At 40.8% G+C, this 19,226-nt stretch overlaps 1 protein-coding gene across 4 annotated transcripts in view; it reads right to left on the bottom strand.

Annotated features, from left to right (window-relative positions):
• The window catches only part of PCMTD1 (protein-L-isoaspartate (D-aspartate) O-methyltransferase domain containing 1), a 69,169-nt gene that overhangs the window by 32,729 nt on the left and 17,214 nt on the right, over positions 1–19,226 (bottom strand). For 2 of the 4 annotated variants that reach the window (XM_053208359.1, XM_027042842.2), the window contains exon 2: positions 5,131–5,561. The exons of the other annotated variants lie outside the window; for them this stretch is intronic. In XM_053208359.1, coding sequence (XP_053064334.1) covers positions 5,131–5,437 — 307 coding nt within the window. In that variant the 5' untranslated portion in view covers positions 5,438–5,561. The remainder of the gene's footprint in view (positions 1–5,130; positions 5,562–19,226) is intronic. 4 annotated transcript variants of the gene reach the window in all.

The following is a 19,226-nucleotide window of genomic DNA, read 5'->3' as shown; positions in this document are numbered from 1 at the left end:
ATTTGATGTTTGTATTACTATTTGTTGCCCTATAATAATTAGCAGTAATAGTCCATAAACACAAAATCACGTGGGTATTGATTTTTAGAGGGAGTAAAAATGAAAGATGGTTGAGATTAGTAATGACTTCCACTCCACAACCATAAGTGAAAACGGGGAAGAGCCCTAAAGTATAGACTAGTGATGGCAACTCAAGACGGGGTATGCACAGAATACCTGTGCAGAGGATGCACAGAAGCCTAACTGGGACAGAGAAGGAACAGTTCAAACAGCGATGAGTTTTACTGAATTCAGAAAATATGAGTAGCCTAAATGAAATAAATGGTTCTTTTCAAAACAGATTTGCTCAGAGCCCAAAATAAAGCACATGCCAAGAGCCTTTGTAACTCCTAAAAAGAAAAAAAGAAAAAGAAAAAGAAAAAGAAAAAGAAAAAACCAATCCTCACACAAAAAGGGTGGGGGGATGGGGCGGATAGAGGAATAACTGAGGTTTGGTTTAGTACAAAATATATTCTAAAGCAAACACTAAGAACCTGCAGAATGTGTTTTGTCTTATCAAAAAGAATGGGGGGTGGGGGCTGAAGACCACTCTGGATTTCCCTGATTCATCTCTGGCTTAAAGTGAGCCAAAATAGATTCCTAAAAGAGGTGCTTAAAAGAGCATGAAAAAAATATTTGAAGACCGTGTTTCTGATAAAGCGTTTGTATGCAAAATGTATAAAGAACACTTAGACATCAATAAGAACACCCAACAGCTTAATTAAAAAATGGGGAAAAGATTTGAAGACATTTAACTAAAAACATGGGTATGACTAAAAAAACACAGGAATAGATTCTCCTCCACATCATTTGTCACTACAGAAGTACAAGTTAAAACCACAGTGAGATACCAGTTTATACCTACTATGATACTATTACAAAAAGAAAACAAAACACCACACAAGCATCAGTAAGGAAGTGAAGAAACCAGAGCCTCGTACATTGTGGGAATGGAAAATGGTGCAGCCACTTTTCTAGAAAACACTTTGACAATTTCCTTAAACGTTAAACAAATTTACCATAGAGCCCAGCAATTCCACTTCTAGGAATCCACTCAAGAGAAATGAAAACGGATGCCCAAAGATCTGCACCATGTGAATGTTCATGACAGTATCGATCCTAATAGCTAAAAAGTGGTAACCCAAATGTCCATTAAGTGGTGAATGGACAAATGTGGTATGCCCATGTAATAACATATTATTCAACCATAAAAGAGGAATGAGGTACTAATACATGCTACAGCCTTGAAAACATAAGGACAAGTGAAAAAAACATACACAAAAGACCATATGTTGTATAATTCTACCTATATGAAATGTACAGAAAAGACAATCTATAGAAACAATGTAGACGAATGGTTGCCAGGGGCTGGGGTGGGGACAGGAAGTGGATTCAACTGGGAACGGGGGATGTTTGGGGGTGACAGAAGTATTCTCAAATTGGGACTATGATAATGTTTGCATAACTGCAAATTTACTAAAACTCATTGCACGCTTAAAATGGGGTAATGTAAATCATACCTCATTAAAGAGGGAAGGGGGCTAAAATGAAAGCTAATACTGGAGCATCTCAAGTCAAAGCAATCTCACAGCAGTTGAAGGAGGACCATTCAGGGTCCTCTGGTAAACAGAAAAAGAGTACAGAGACATGACAGCAACACGTAGCCTAACTCATCAGCAACTGGGCGATACAGTGTGGGCAGGAAGTTGCCTGTTCAGCACATAAGCCTGCCAACTGTTTTACCTTTAAGTAGTACTGTAAGCTGAGGTAGTGGCGAACACAGTATTGGAATGATTCTGGCAGTTTCTGCAGTCATTTCTATTAACTCAGGAACTAGGCAAGGAAAACAATAAGTTGGATGAACCCTGATACTTTAAGTTCCGTAAGAAAGCTATAACTTTTACATCGTGGGTTATGTAAGAAAATTGGAGGGAATACCTAAGCAAAAAGGATCGGAATGGAGAACCACCCCCACCTGAATTAGAAAGATCGTAAGATCGATTTGCCTTCATAGATCTGATCGTTAGAACTCAACTCTGGGAAACTGAGGACTTGGGAGCCCTTTTCTTGCACCCTGCTTTTCAATGGGATTCCATAGGTATGAAAAAGACAGCACTGAGAGGAGGAATCAGTACTTGATTCTTTGTGTCAGTCTTTAGTTCTCAGAAGACTTAAGGAAAAGCCAGAGGAATAAGAATTTATCTTTAATGTAAAATAAGTTGTCTAAATGAGGCACGTTAGGAGTCGGAGTGATCCGTTCTCCAGGTCTGGAGCAAAAACACATTCCACTTACGAACAACTGCTTCAGCCACGAGAAATTTCCTGATATTAAGTAAACCTAACTTCCTCTCACTGAACAAAAGCTCTCGCAAGATTGGAGCCTACGTGCTACAGGTGTGCTTCTGGAGTGGCGGTGGAAATTCCTCAATGAGCATTTTTCTCGTCTGTATTTACCAAACCACAGGCACCGCACTCTCCGGGCGTCAGCCAGGATTCCTCCAGATCAAGCTCGGTGTGTCCTCGGAGGAGAACCAGTGCCTATGGTGAGCACCTGTCACCCTCATCTTGTGACCGGGAGAGAAGCATGGCTTAGAGCCATGATGTTAGTTACTTAATAAGGACAGAGCTTCTGGTAATAAGGTCACTGTGAAGCAATGGACCCAAATCCGACTCACCATGCTCGGGTTAATGACAGGGCACGTAGAAGCAACTTTCTTTAGTTCCATCGTCCTGGCTTAAAGCACTCACAAAGCAAACCAAAAACGGAGAGGCAGGGGTAAAAAGATTAGGCTTCCTCAGAAGCTAGACCAATCCAAGGTTTATTAGCTGTAATCACTGTTTTACAGACTCTGCTTTCTGCCTTTCCTTCTTTAGAGTGCTTTTATCTTCCTCACCAGAGGAGTATTCCACATCAAAACACGAAGAACTTTATCTTGGCCTTCACTCTGTCAGACACAGATAAATCCTGGCATAATGTCCAGTAACCATCGTCATACATGTAACTAAAGACCATGACACCCTGGAGCCTTGTAACAGGAGGAAAACGTCTAGTGCACCGTGGATCACTTACACGGGGGTCTGTTTCTCCACACTGCGCTCTGGTATGGATGTAGACATTCAAGACACAATAAAGCTTGAGGTCAGCCTACAGATGCATCTATCTGGCCACAGGAAATGAACCTCTTGGAGAGGAGACTGAGTAGAGTTCAAGAGGGCAATCTCACTGCTGGCAAGGTTGCTAACTAGTTATGACCCGCCTTCCCCCCAGCCCTTGCGCTACGACTGACCTCCGTCTGCAGGAGCCAGCTGACAGGGCTAGAGGAGTGGAAGAGAGGGTAACAGGCGCTCTGAAAGTGGCCAGACAGGCCGTGCGGCCTAGACTCCAGCCTAAAGCTGCCAGAGCTGGCCAAAAAATGCACGGTTTCAAAAAGGCAACTCCCGTTTCTTAAAAGCTGTCCGTACTCCCTCGACTAATTTCCTTTCATTTGGACACAGTCTCAAACCCTAGAGAAGGGGCCTTTTTCAAAAGGTAATCGATGTCTGGGGTCCCCAACCTGCTGAGAAGTTCCTGTCTCAGGAAGGGCAGGAATACCAATTTTAAATGTAAGCTGCTAAACTTCTTTGTTGGTGAAAATTAATAATTTGCCACCATTTTTTAACATACCATCCCGTATCAAAAACATGCTCATCAGTTGTGGGATGAAACAGAATGTTTTATTTATTGGATTGTATCATGTATCACGAACTGACTCAGTTGTTGTTTTGTGAGCTGGACTGCAGGTTCCAGGACTAGGAGAGAAAGTAAGGAGCCAGTCAGTGTGTAAGAAAGGAGAATTTCAGGCCTGAAAACGCCCTTAAAGTCATTTAACGGGACTACATAATTGGCTGCCCAAACTAGGACAGTTCAGGAAAGAAAAGGACATTATAAATACTGATGCAAGGACGGCAGGGATAAACTAGGACTGTCCCACACCCCGAGACACAGACTCCCCCTACGAGAGCATACTCATTTCTCTGTTCGAAATCCTTCAATGGTTCTCCATCACTTGAGAGTGAATGTTACATCACCGTCTCATCACTACAACTTGAGCACATGCCTCAACGATAGCATGTGTCACACTGGATGAAAACTGATGATTTTCAAGTCTCTCCACTCTCCTCAGTCTGTGAACTCCAGGGCAAGAGTCCACATGACGGGCCTTGGTGCTCTACCTCAATGGTTGTCGCGCAGCAGCACTTGGCAAAAATAATGGCTGTTTCCATCAACATCATGTCTCAGAGCATATTTTCCTCCATCCGTGCTTTTTCAACCCACATTCTGTCTTTCCCAGGTGCCACTTCACAGCCATGTGACTTGAGGCAAGTCAGTCAACCTCTCTGTGCCTCAGTTTACTCACCTTTAAACGCAGGATCCTAATGGTACGTACATCACAGGATAATTAGGATCATTAAATGAGGTACTCTACGTAAAGTGCTTTCGCCACCACCCAGCCAGCTTCCCAAAGGCAGAGATCTGTTCCTTTGGATCACTGCTATATACTTACACCACGAACAATGCCTGACGGAACAGACAGCATGTCCTCCGCAAGCTTACTGACACGTACTTTCTTTCTCCAATCCCTTCCTTTGCCTCACCAGTGCCACGTATATACTCTACACCCCCTCTACACCCACTCCTGTGTCTCCATCAGAAACCCGGCACCCTTCCCTTTAAAATGGGACACGGAGGACCACGAAACTCTACGCCAGCCGCCAATCACAGCCCTTCACCTGAAATAGATTACACGAGACTCCTGAGCTCTCTGCCTACCAGCTGTCCAATATTGAACACAGACGATGACCGGGGGCTGAAAAACATTTCCGAGGACTTCTTCAGTCTAGGATGAAATGCACATGCTGCCTCTCAGGGTCAGGGCTGAGAGGAAGAAAAGACTGCTACTGCCTTGTGTTTCCACACTCAAGTAAGGAGGAGAACTACTCTATTGAGTATATACATTCAAAGGTATACAAATTTACAAACCCTGGAAATCATAAACAGTTATACAAACTCAGCTTACTTTTTAAAATAAAATTTCACAAAAATAAAATTACCTAAAATTAAGCCCACCATTGTACTTAAATATCCGGTTCCACTTCCCAGGTTAAGAAAAGACAATCCTGGTTGAAGTTTCAACGCTTCCATAACTTCAGAATAAATGCAAGGTGCTGACAAGTGTATGTTGCCATGCTTCCAGGCTAAGTCTTTGTACGCATTGTCTCGGTAGCCTTCCAAATAGTAATCTCCGCGATCAATCGCTCTGAAGGCTTGCTCCACTCTTTCAGTGCGGATATACTGAGCTTCTTTTAAGTTATCAATTAAGTCATCATTATCTTCCCCAGCACTCACAGCTCCTCCCATGATAGTATTCAAATCAAATCATAAATTTTAAAATGTAATAAAATTAGCAGAAATGGCTTCCAATAATGGAGTGTGGTTTGCTTTCCCTTTAATATTGCACTTGATTTCCAAAAATAAATTAATCCTGAAAGGGAAGAATAAAAATAAACAGGTTTAAATTAATGCTCAAAGGAAAGTAATTCCAGTTTAGTAAATATATAATAGTCATCATAACTACCATTTTTCAAGGATATATTTTGTTCCAGACATAGGGTTAAGTTCCTCAAGATTATTATCTATTCATATAACAACCACAAAAGGTAGCTTAAGTTCGATCTCTTCTGTACCTGTGGCATATCTTGGACACTGAAGAGTTAAGTCACCTCACACTGAAAGGCCAAATATGGTAGCCATTAGTCACAGGTGGCTATTTAGACCTAAATTAAGTAAAATTAAATACGATGTAAAAATCAGTCAGGTACCCCAGCCACACTTCAAGTGCTTAACAGCTACGTGTGGCCAGTAGCTGCCACACTGAACAGAGCTGTTCTAGAAAGCGACAATTCTGGGACACAGTTCCAGGTCTTTCCGACTCCAGAAACCATGCTCTTAATCATTAAGGCAGGCAGCCTTCGGAGTATGGTGAGTCTAGTTTAACATGCGTGAATTACTTCACTGACTTAAAACTTCCTAAATTTAAAAATCCACTACCACCTAAATGCTAAAAATCTTAAGTGCACCACATAAATTCAAAATGTTAACACAAAGCAACATAATTACCCAAACACTGAATACAAAAACAAAACAAAACAAACCCACTTTAAAACAAACTCCCACATGTTTAAAATACACACACCCACACACAAACATATGTGTGTTCAAGTGTTTTATTTGGTAAACCCTGTGGTGATAAATAAGGAGACCACAAATTTTATTAAAAACTTTAATAGCATAAGCACCAGAACATGTTACACACAGGTACAATAAACGTCAACTAAAAATTTCAGCATCTTCAAATGAAAACATAAGTGCAACTTGATAAACTAAGAATTTTAACACATCATCATGATACACAATTTAATCTTTGATTCAACTACGGTTAATAAATGAATTTCACGTAACAACTGATTTCTGAATTAATAAGTTATGGGAGGGAAAGTGAGAAATGAAATGCCCATAGCCAAAAACGAAAGAGTTTTGACAGCCGGCCCTGGCAGGGCTGTACCCTCACTCTTGACTTTTGAGTACAAGAGCAACAGAGGCCTTGGGCTTCCTCAGGGCTCTCAGACTTCTGTCACTGAACTGTCCCAATAGTCCAGGGACAGCTTCCTCACCAGGCCCTGTCCCCACTGTCTGTCTGTGTCCTCTTTTGTCTTTTCCTGTGATCTCCTTAAACTCTCTGAGCAGAGGAAATACTGTGAACTCATGTCACACTACTTAACTTATGGAAACTCACTTCAACAAGTGACTTGGCTGGCTCCAATGCCCCCACAACCCCAAAGAGAAGTAACTGGAAAAACACACGGGCTTACAGAACCATCCTCAATGAGTTGACTTGGCAGCATACGGTGCAGCTGGAGACGTCAAAGTGCTCTTCCTTCCACAGGTCTTAGTTTGGGCATCCCTTTCTAACCCCAGCATCTTAACTCGCTGAGCAAAATTCTAGCAATTAGAGATTTGTTTCGTTTTGTTTTTCACGACACAGCCTCTAGGCGTAGGCAAACTTTTCACCTGGTACTCAGAGTGAATGCCTTCCCGGGATGGAAGAAAAAGTGGCTACGCTCATCAGTCCCAGCGTGGCACCTATCGCAGGACTTTATGAAGCCTAATTCTGACTCTGAAGACATTTGATGGCTCTCCTCGAAGTGCTGTATTTTACTAGTTTGAAAAACTATGCCCCTTCCCTTTGCTTCCAGGGCTAAGGAGTGACCCAATCCTTCTCAGGTCCTTCTGGACTCTAACCTGCCCCAACTTATCACAGCAAACAAATGTTGACTTCACTACACAGAAGTGCTCACTCGTGGTGAGAAAGGCAGGAGGAAGAATCAAACCAGTAAGAACTGTTCCCATTTGCTGACCGACCCTGTACCGTACTCAGTGTTTTCGGTAAAACACATGGTCTCCTTAAAAGCTACGCTAAGCCTATGAGGAAGGCAATCCCTTGCCCACTTTCAAGTAGAAACAATCTGTGAAGGCCTGGCTGGGACACTACAATGCATGTGACTGCTGCTACAGGAGCCCAAAGGAAAGTGGCTCCAGGAACCCAGGAGAGCTTTCTCAAGAAGGCACAGACTGGGTAACACAGTTAAAGGACTAAGGGAATCAAAGGCTGAGGAAATGGCTATTAAAGCGACAGAGTAGATGACCCTTTTAAGAAACTACATGCAGCTGGGTACTTCTGATCACCTTAAAACCTTTATCCCGTCGGCCAGTGATTTTTTTTTTTTTTTTTTTTTTAAGCCTGGATCCTTTTGAGAATCCGATCATACTTTGGTCCTTTTCATTGACAAATGAATGAAGGAAAAGTTTTACGCAGCTTCAGAAGGAGCCTGAGTTCCTGCAAACCCATGAGCTGAATCTAATTTAAGAACATCTACTTGATGCAGCAGAGTCAGCCACAGGTATTAACAAGGAAGGGAGATTAACAAGGGCAGGAGAATTACACTTCCATTTCAGAGAGTGCAGTGCAATCTGTGTTTCTGATCTACTGCAACAGACCGGAGAGCAGGTACTTGGAAAGTTGGGAAACGCATCGCCTCGTCAAGAAGGAGCAGCGCAAGACCTGAACCAGACTTCCAGGACACTCTGGTCTGATGGGAAAGAAACACATCTGAACACAAAGCTGTAGGGTATCCAGGAGGGAGGTGATCAGGAAAGGTTTTCTGGAATAAGAGGAGCAATCACCGCAATGCATCATGTTTCCTTAAACAATATGTAAGGTAAGGATGTGCAGATGACAGTCATGGTGGTCTGCACGTTCATGCTTTGAAGTGACAGCAAGGTACAAGCTTATGCACATTACAGAGACACCTTGGCAACTCACGAAAACTTTCAGCAAAAAGCTGAAGTTACAGAGGACCTGCTTCTAAGGTAGATGCTGTCACAGTTACTTCAAGTGGTCTGGGGAAGCTGTGAATGCAGATGAAAAAAATGATAAGACACTGTCCCTGAATTAAAACAACATACAAATTAAGGCTATATCCAGGTTCAGATTTTAAAATTCTGATGAAAATATACATATGAAAATAAAATTATATCCATAAGCAAACTGTCTTCTAGGGCCTAAATTTCAAAACGAAGATGAACCCTGGGGTTTAAGGCTGGGAAAGACTGAAGGACTGTGATGCCAGGTGCAAATCCCAGTAGATTTAGCTATGCTAGAAATCTTACGAGGATTGCTATTACCTTTGTCTGTCTTTGTCAGTAACCTGGTTATACAGTTGCACAGGTTTTCAGTGCTATGCCCTAAGGCTATTTCTCCCACATGTCCCACTGTTTTGTGAAACATTAGTAGGTGTTTTCAGATGTTATAGAAAAACCCAGTACTTGACCTCAGGCCCTTGAAGGGTCTTAGGAAATGTGAGGGACCACAGATCAGTCTGGAGAAGAGATGGCATGCCAAACTGTGAAATGGGATAAGCAGAGCCGTGCGAGGACATTACGGAGCACTCAGCCCAGACGCGGGGACACAATAAAAGGACAGGAAGATTTTCCTAAAGGTGGAAGACCGGGTAAGCAAGAAGGCAGAAGGAAGGAAAAGTATTCAAAACACGTGGAAAAGACGAGGAGACAAGAGGCCATGCGTCTGCCCCCGGTAAGGCCCTACAAATAATAGCACAGAGCTGAAGCGCAGCAATAGAAGCAGTGCTTGGTGAGGCAAGAAGACTAAGAGCCATGAAAAAGGAAGCTTGCAGGCCACACACACACACACACAGCGCTTGGACTTCCTCCCGCAGACAATGGAGCCAGCAAAGGCTTTTGAGATGAGAGACATATTGTATGACTAATTTTAAAACAAGATATAAAGGAAAAACCCAAACTGTAAAAGAAAGAGAACATAATTACAATTCGTTGTTTGGTCTGGGGAAGACAATGTTTATACAGTCAGAATAGCGAAAACACAGTGGCTGATTTAATGTGAGTAGTCGCTGGGGCGCCTGGGTGGCTCAGTCCTTAAGCATCCGACTTCAGCTCAGGTCATGATCTCACGGTTCCTGAGTTCAAGCCCCACGTCGGGCTCCGTGCTGGCAGCTCGGAGCCTGGAGCCTGCCTCAGATTCTGTGTCTCCCCCTCTGCCCCTCTCCTGCTCACTCCCTCTCTCTCAAAAATGAATAAAAACATTAAAAAAAAAAATTTAACGCGAATAGTCATTTAAGCACACTAGGAAGGATGAGAGGGAAGAGGTGAAGAGATAAAGAGGGATATGGGAGCTAACACCTCATCTGTGATTCTGGAAGCTAAACGCTGTCTAAATATTTAAGAAGAAGAGCAAAAGAATGATCTTAGTTAGCAGTGTGGAGGTAACTTCCTTACCATGAAAGAGCTGAACACATTAAGTTCCCTGTGGAGTGTGAGTCTCCAGGTAGAAACGAGTGAAGCCATGAACTGCCAGGCTTTGTCTTCAAGGGATCACTTGACTTTCTAAATTGTGCACATGCATTATTTGAACAAAACTGACAAGTAAAGCTGAATATAAAGGGTGTGTGTGTGTGTGTGTGTATTAGACCAGATGAATCTAAAGACACATAGAAAATAATTTCTGAAGGAATAAAAATATACTTAATAAAATAGTTTATGGTAGAAAAATCAAAGAACAAAAAAGAGATTATTAACAATTTATACCACAGAGCTTCAAAGGTAAGTCATTTTATCATACAGTTCCTAAAAGTGGGTGGAAAATGATTATAAATTAAGTCACATTTCCATAATGTTGACAGATTCAATTATAAAAATATGTGCATTTGCATAAAATTTGAAAACCAAGTAAAATAAAAATGATTCATAACCCTAATATTTAAAGAGCCACTGTTAATATTTACTTTCTAAGCACATATATGCTTTCTTATTAACAAAATTAGTAATATTATTATTTCAAACTTTTGCCAAATAGGTCTTACACATTTTCAAGTCATCAAAAATTCTTCCAAAATCCAGGTGTGCAATCCCACCGCATGGAGGCACCAAAATATAATCAGTCCCCTCCCTGACTGCTGGGCAGTGAATTTTGGATTACACTTACTGTGTATGTGAAGAGTTAGTAAGTTAAAATCTGTAATGAATATTGTGATAATTCAATAATAATTCCCTAACTTGAAATACACTTCATTTTTTATGAGTAAAGCAAACACTATTAAAAAACCATCGCAGCATTAAGTCACAGAAGTGTTTGCGTTTGTTAATTCTGAGATAATTCCACCTCAATCATGGAAAAGTGCCAAATGCAAGCCAAGAGACTAAGGTCTAGCCTTGGTCCCACTGATAAACTTTGCTGCATGGCTCTGGGCAGCTCTCCAAAACATCATTTCCTCACCTGTGAAATGAAGAGGCTAAATTCTAGGATTCCTAAGGTTCCCCAGAGCTCTAATTTCCCTGCCATTTTGGCATCAAACCCGCATTTGAGGACAGCTGAGTTCTAGTTGTGCAGGAATGTCTGTCCATGCCTGGGCACCTCTGTGACTTTGATCACATTTTTTTGGTGCCCCACTCCTGCCATTCTCTCCAAACATGGAAAAGAAAGAAATGGGAATGTTCAAGTCCTGCATTAAACAATAAAAGCAAACTAAGGAATCGAAGAAAAAGAAAAGGCCAAGGCAGAATAGAGAAATGCCAGAAAAGAAGACTGGACAGCTTATGCAGTTAGATCTTTTGAAAACGAAGTCATCATATCAACTCACGGAACACAATTTCGCTCCTTGGCACTTTCTTTCTAGTATGCGTGCTGGGGTTCGGGGGAACACAACAGCGTGCGTACATTCACACGAGCTCACCTGAGATGATTTGTAAGGTGTTCCCAAAAGTTGCTTGCCAGTCTTTCAAAATAAGGGATGTGGTTTCAAGGTATTTGGTTTAGGGGAAGATCTACAGAAGGCCCAGTTCAATATTACAGTGTCTTTCAGGCCCCTTAGGGATGTTTTACGGAAGGTTAAAAACAAGTCAAAGGAGGCGGGCGGCAAACAGATGGCGGACAGATGTCGCAGCGCTGGGGAACAGTGAACGCTGACTCACGCTCTTTCCCTCCTAGCGACCAGGGGCAGGCAGCCAGGTGCTGCTCGCTGCTCCGTTCTCTGCAAAGGTGAGGACAGGGCTCACCCGCTTTGGGGGAAAGAAGATTAGTCATCCAAAGGACAACATGCTATTTGAGGGCATGAGCAGAGGGTCGTTCTTCCTCATGCCTCAAAGATCAGAGGAGCCACGCACGAAGCCTGTTTTGAGTGTGCAAAGACACGGGGGGGGGGGGGGGGGGCGGGGTTCTCAGTGATGGCAAACAGATCTGATGAGATATAAATACAGAACAACAAAAGAAAGAAAAGGCAAGGACAGACTAATGAAGGGGTTCAGAACAAGTCTCCCTGAGATGTACCACTTTGGCATGTGGACCATTTTGAGCTGAAGGCAATCAAGACCCAGCAGCCTAAAGCAAAACTGTTAACTCTCTTTAAACTACCTAAAGGAGTTTAGCTAAGGAGGTGGGCCCAGAAAGAAAGCTATTACCAAGGCCATTTTTTTTTTCTTGACCCATCTGCAGAGTAGGACGAATATCTGCTCTTACCATCCCGTGAACCTCCCTATGACCTCCCAGACCCCTATCCCACTTCGTAGCTCTCAATGGATGGATGGCATGTAAACCTCAACTGCCCAGCTTCTCCTTGGGTCTGTCTTTGTGGGGCTCCCATACAATTCAAATTTTCTCCCATCAATCTGTCTTATATTAATTTGATTATCAGAGAAGCCAAAGAACCTAGAAGAGCAGAAGGAAAATATTTTCCTCCAATATTAAAGATTCACTACTCATGCGCCCAAAGCTACCGGGAGAACATCCAGGTAAGTCTATATCCAATGATAAATACACATCTTAATTTTTTTTTATTAGTGATAACATACACAAGCAATTTCCTATGTCTCTATTACATACAGGCTCTGGGCTCTATTTCTTCACCAAAACTCTATGAGGAAGTGCTAACTTCATTTTATAATGAGACCAAAGCTCAGAGCTTATGAGTAGCTGAGCCACAACTCAAATCCAGTTTGGCAAGCCATAAAACCCTTCTGAAACAGAACAATTTGCAAAGAGGCTCCTGGCTCATAATTCAAAAGTAAACTTTTCATCCCCTTAGCTAAGAAGATTCCGATCTCCCTCCCTCTCTCCAATTTCCTTTTTCCTCCCCTCTAGTACTCTGGGTTCCAAAAGAAGAATGGGATGGTGGAAGTAAAGCATCTGATGTCATGTACTGACTATGCAGCCTCAGGCAAAAGTCTAACCTGTGATCTTCGGTTGCCCTTGTCTATAAAATGGGAAAAATATTAACTGCATCATAAATTTGTAAAGAGTGCACTGCGCATAAGACTTCTAACGTACACATGTCCAATAAATAATTCACTTTCTTTCACATCTAGGACAAAAAAGACACGTTCAAAACGTTCATTTTTAAACACAAAGGACCGAAAAGGGGAAACAAAAAGTAAGTGTCAGTTTTGAAATCTAGTGCCGTTATCACTTAGTGACCTCCTGAAGACAGAAGTACAGGGTGAAAATGTAAATCCTAAAGAAAAGCCAAGTTACAGTGTATACAGAAGGGAAAGGAATATTACAGCCCTTCGCATGTAAACTGATTGAGAGGGGTTAATGTAAAAACAAAAAAACCAAAACCACAAAAAAACAAAAACCAATGCAGTGACTTCTGTCATGCTCTGGGCCAGAAACTAGGCCACGAGGCCCACATCAGGACCAGCTGCCCTCTGTGCTCACTTACACGGGCTCAGGAAGCAGGCAGGTACCGAGGCTCTCTTTGGTAACTTACTAGCTAACTTCCACCTGTGCTAATTTTCTCTAATGGAGCATTTGTTCCATAACTCAGCAAAAAGTAGCTGTCTCGTATAGTTTTCTTTTGTTCAACACATCTTTTCTATCCAAATTGTAAACTCAATAATAAAGATCAAATAAAGCGAAGATAAAATAAATATTTAAAATATTCATCACAGTTGTAAAGGTGTTAGCAACCATTTAATAAATAACAAACATAATACACTGTAAGAGCAACTTCGAGCTTTTTACTTCAGGAAATACTTTCAAATTTGAACATACCTAACAACTACCAGCAAAGTGAAACTGTATTTTTCCTTTAAATTCTCTTGAACTCTGGAATCTTCATCTGATCAGATGGCTGATAAGCCTCTCAAGATAATTCAAGATTGTCCTCTCCTCCCCAACCCTTCAATTCACTACTACACATAGTCTCAAGTAACAGAATAAAGTTCTGTTTAGAAGCAACCAGGTTCTACATTTTGATATTTATCAAGTTGCAAGGTGCCTATATTCACAGACGTAGACTTTTCAGTTATATTCTCAATTCTATTCCAGTCTTGCTTCCTATGCCTTTTTCTTCCCTCTACCTCCCCCCTCATTCTTTTAACTTTCCTATTCTCCTTTGCTGGGGGCAGTGAAGACCAGCGCAAACTCAAACAAGACTGGAAAAAAACAGTAGGAGGCGGCTTTACGTGAGTTCAAGGTATGGGATATAAGGTGAGAGAGGAATATAAAACATTTTAAAAGGACAAGATGAGACAACTCAAGCTGAAATCTTATCATTTTGAAAATTACAGGATTTCATGTACCTCCAAAGTCTCCTCCGCTCCTTTTACTCTAAGATCTGAATATATGACCTCTTAAAACCTCTATGAGTACACCATTAGACATGTGTATCCCTAAACACCACACAAGTATACTCCAAATGCCCTCGATATGCAGTCCCACGTATCTCTGAACTACCAAAATCCTCAGATAATTACTGCCTCAAAATTTAGGATTACTGCTTAACATCTTCAATTTTTCAAGAAACATTAAGTGTTGTACTAACCAACCTTAATACTTAAAAAAAAAATTCCTTACAGAAGCTACGGCCCAGAAAAACTTTTCAAACAGAAGAGTTATTTACCTCCTGTAGCTCAGGGAAAGTCTGAAGCAGAATACTGAACCGACACTGGGCTTTCTGGTCTGCTGAACGATGCTCTTAGGACGTCATGAGATCAATAGGGAAGCAGGAGAGAAAAGCATATACATTGTCAGCTCCTCTCCGGTCAGTCTTTTAAAGTTGGGCTTCTTTTATTTGAAACATTTTGAGTTCACAAAGAACAATATTCAAATAAAAATAAAAGAATATCCCCAAAGCAAAATTCCACAATTTGGGAGTTCAGATGATCGGCATCTGTTCTCATCACAAACCAAAACATGAACTCACACCAGAGATATTGTTCCCGCATATCACACTGTGGAATGCAAAGACTGGCCTTGTCACACCATACAATTTTGAGCCAATTGTTATCTTTCCTGGCTTTAGTTTTTTCACCTGGAAGATACTGCTACTAAATCAAATTTTCTCGATGGCACCTGTAACAACTCTAAAACTGTCTAAGCATATTTGCTACACAAAAATAAAAAATGTAAACAGGTTAACTATAAAGTTTTTTGGCCTTATAAAATGGTATCTTTCCAGAGTCCACCATGACCATTTTATCTATGGACAGGCAGTGAAAGCTACATAGAACAAAATACCTCGTTATACATCATTTTAATTTGCAGCACTTCTATACCAACTCATACAATTTCATTAACTACTCCAGGATATTTACACAGGACAGGTGGTATTACCTGCACTACCCATGTGAAGAAAACCGATTGAGAACAATTTGTTCTACATTTTCCATATAAGACATATTTCAGTCTTATTCATAGATCTAATGTCATGCACTACCACTAATATTCACATTATCAGAAATAAAACAACAAATGTATGTCTGAGACCCTTTGACAAATACACACACACACACACACACACACACACCACATTTGATACTATAACTTCATTTCATTTATTGGGACAAATAACTCTATCCCTGTTTTTACTCATGACCCAGAGAAAGTTAAGGAAGTTCTCAAACTGTAATCGTAAGATCATCACCACAATGCTACAAGCTCTAAAGGAAGTGGTCACCTTAAATGATTAATCTTGTACCAACACAACTCATTTGGAGAAAACTGTCCAAACTGAACCACCAAAATGCTTGTGAAAGCTTATTAAACTATAGCTCAGTACCTCCCGCCAGGCTTCACTTAAACAACTTCTTCACCACTGGTCCAGCAAGTTGAGCAGGACACAGGCACACTGAAGACAGAAAATCAAAGAATGGCTTCAGTTCAGTAGACAATCTCTTTTCATGGAAATTAGTCTCTTAACTGGTTAGTGTATTTTCATTAAAAAAAATGTTTAAAAATTACTTTCAATTTGGCCACAATAAACTGACACAACTGAAAGCTTTTAACAATGTAAGGAATTATTTCATACTAATTAGATTGGGCTTCGAACTGTAAACAGCAAACTGCGTACTCGTAACTGAGAATGTTTATTAATAGTACACTTTAAAATACTAAATGCTCTCGCTCTCCATAAAAAATTACTCAAACCTACTAGTACTGCCTTCTATTTCGATATTCTAAGTTTTGCACAAAAGACTTCCATTTGGTGATTTCCTCATTCAATTAACAAAACTGGGTGCCTACTTACGCCTCAGGAACTATGGCAGTTATGCAGGACTAAGAGACCAAACTCCAGAAGCTAAAGTCAAATTAGAGAGCTTTCTTATAAGGTTTAAGAGTTACAGAAAGCTCGCTTCATTTCATGGATAAAGAACTGAGCCCCAGCAGCTGCCTTGTCCAAGATCACACAAGTCATTGGGGCGCCTGGGTGGCTCAGCGGGTTAAGCATCCTACTTCGGCTCAGGTCATGATCTCCCAGTTTGTGAGTTCCAGCCCCACGTCGGGCTCTGTACTGGCAGCTCAGAGCCTGGAGCCTGCTTCGGATTCTGTGTCTCCCTCTCTCTCTGCCCCTCTCCCACTCATGTTCTGTCTCTCTCTCTCTCACAAACAAACATTAGAAAAAAATTTTTTTAACTTAGAAAAAAAAAATCACACAAGTCAGAAACCCAAGTTTTTGCAAGTCATTATATACTAATCTTAGATAAGAGAAAATCTATTCAAACATTAGTATAAAGCCAAAAAGGCCGAATTTACTCCTTTGTTTAGATTTTTTTTTTTTTAAGTTTATTTATTTTGATGGGGAGGGCCACCAGAGAGAGAATTCCTAGCAGGCTCTGCACTGTCAGGGCTTGAACTCATGAATGGTGAGATCATGACCTGAGCCGAAATCAGCAGTCGGACGCTTAACCGACAGATCCACCTAGGCATGCCAAGATTTCTTAAAATTAAGTGAGCAGAATGCTTCTTTTTTAAAAATTCAGAAAATTTCCTTAAGTTCAGTATTTAATTACTGATAGCAAGCAATATTACTGAAACCTGACTTTATGACAATTTGTTGGAGATTGTAAGGAAAAAAAAATGGCCGAAATGAAACTACTACAGAAAACAATGTATTAAGTATATCTAGACTGAATCCACACGGGTTATAGTGGTGAGTCAGAACATTAATGCAATGTAAAATTTTGGTCTGAATTCAACAGGATTTATATCAATAGGAATGTAACAATTTTACTCATTTGCTACCCTTAAAAAGATTATTTGTAGAATGAATATTAATGTATCAAATTATAACAATTTCATATCAAGTCGTAGCTTCATTACAAGTGATATTCTAACAGAATGTGCTGTTGTCAACATAAATAAAAATTATACTTAAAGATCATATAACACAGTGTAGGTTCTAGACTGGAACCCTAATTCTATAACTTCTAGCTATGTGATCTCAGGAACATCATTCACCTCTCAAGGCCTTAGCTGCTACATGATAAAAACAATATTGGTAACAATAATTACCTCACAGGATTAGCATGAGAAGTATCTGAGATAATGTATGTAATAAACTGCCTACAACAGTCCCTGTCACATAGCAAGTACTCAATCCGTTACTGGTTTCTATTAACACAGGCTTACTTCACCCCCTCACAAAAGACCATGGTCCCATTTCAAGAAACATTTATCAAATGCATAAAAATCTATATATAATATCTATAAAATACTTTGGATTTTAGGTGTCAATTTTCACCAAGATCTCAATAGCTGGACGATGTTTCTGAGGGAAACCAAAGCATGGAATGACTGGAGAAAGACACTGCGAATATACCTTGCGATGCTGGACAGAACTGAAGGAATCATCAGTATGAGCTCGTTAACTTGACTTGGACAACTATACACACACACACGTATAAAACAGAAAGCTACAGAAAACACACATACATACTTTCCCTTTGTTTATGAATGCCTAAAAGATAAACAGTGATTCAAAATAAACCCAAACTCTGGTTGCAAAAGGTGGAGGAAAACATGTTTTGCATTTTTCTCTACTACATCTTCCCATCTATTAACAGCAATCTCCCATTCCCCCACTCCCACTGGAAGACACTCGAGTGTCCACTCTTCCATCGGTAGCAGGAGCCCTGGAATCTCTGCTGTGGTCTCCGCGCTCCGGCTCTCACAAGTAACTGAGCGTCTTCAACAACTACTCGAGCCCCAAAGTTCAACTCCAAGGACCTACTCCCGCCCGCTATCCAACCCCCGGATCCTTATTTTATTCTACAACGACATCTGACATCTAGTTTGCCCATTCTTTTTCTACCACCACACTCATTGTCACTAGTGCTACAGCAAAGATCATCCATCAAAGACCTGAGGGCCTCAGTAAATACCTGAGGACCTGCAGGCCTTAGTTTCTGTTAACAACTACTGAACTCTGTGCCTGTCAGAGCAAAAGCAGCCACAAACGACACATAAATCAAAGTATGGCTGTGTTCCGAATTTTTTTATTTATGAACACTGCAACTTAAATTATAACACATATTTACAGATACATTTATATATCATTTATATAATTCTCACTTAGTCTTAAATTTTTTTTCCAACTTTTTAAAATGTGAACACCATTCTTAGTTTGCAGGCTATTCACAAACAGGCAGTGGGTCAGGTTTGGGCCATGCACCATAATCTGCTGACACCTATCAATATCACTTTCTTCCCAAACCAAACATGTCCGATAAACATGGCTTCGCTCCATTACTTTCCGTTATTTCAACCCCTCGTTCTAACTTTCTGCCTCACTCCTCTTGTAAACGCCTGACTTTGCATCAATCCAGTATCTCTCTTCTGTGGAGTGTTTTATACCGTGGAGTGTTACAGAAGAAAAAAAAAATCCACCACTTGGATCGGTACCACTAAAGATTTCCGTTCTTCAATCTCAACTGGATTTTCAATAGCACCTAGCAATACCTCTGGTCTTCAGTCGCCCCCATCCTCCACAGCAAACTCACTACCACTGCCACCGTCCCCTCAAGATGAATCTCCCTAACAAAGGTGATACTTGTCTGTCTTCCACAAACAAGGTCATGAGACAAAAGCCTCAACTTTCCCAGACTGTCACCTGAACCCCATACCACCGGACAACAGTATTATTACAAATATACCTGCATCTGTACACACATCCACAAGCAGAGTATTCGACCTTTGTTCTGAAATTCCATAGGCCTGATTTTGTCCATTATTAGAATTTAAGTACCTTACTAAATAAGTACTACATTTATTAGATGCCTA

This window comes from Acinonyx jubatus, chromosome F2 (assembly GCF_027475565.1).
Source record: "Acinonyx jubatus isolate Ajub_Pintada_27869175 chromosome F2, VMU_Ajub_asm_v1.0, whole genome shotgun sequence".
Taxonomy (NCBI): Eukaryota; Metazoa; Chordata; class Mammalia; order Carnivora; family Felidae; genus Acinonyx; species Acinonyx jubatus.
This window is presented reverse-complemented; position numbering and strand designations above follow the sequence as displayed.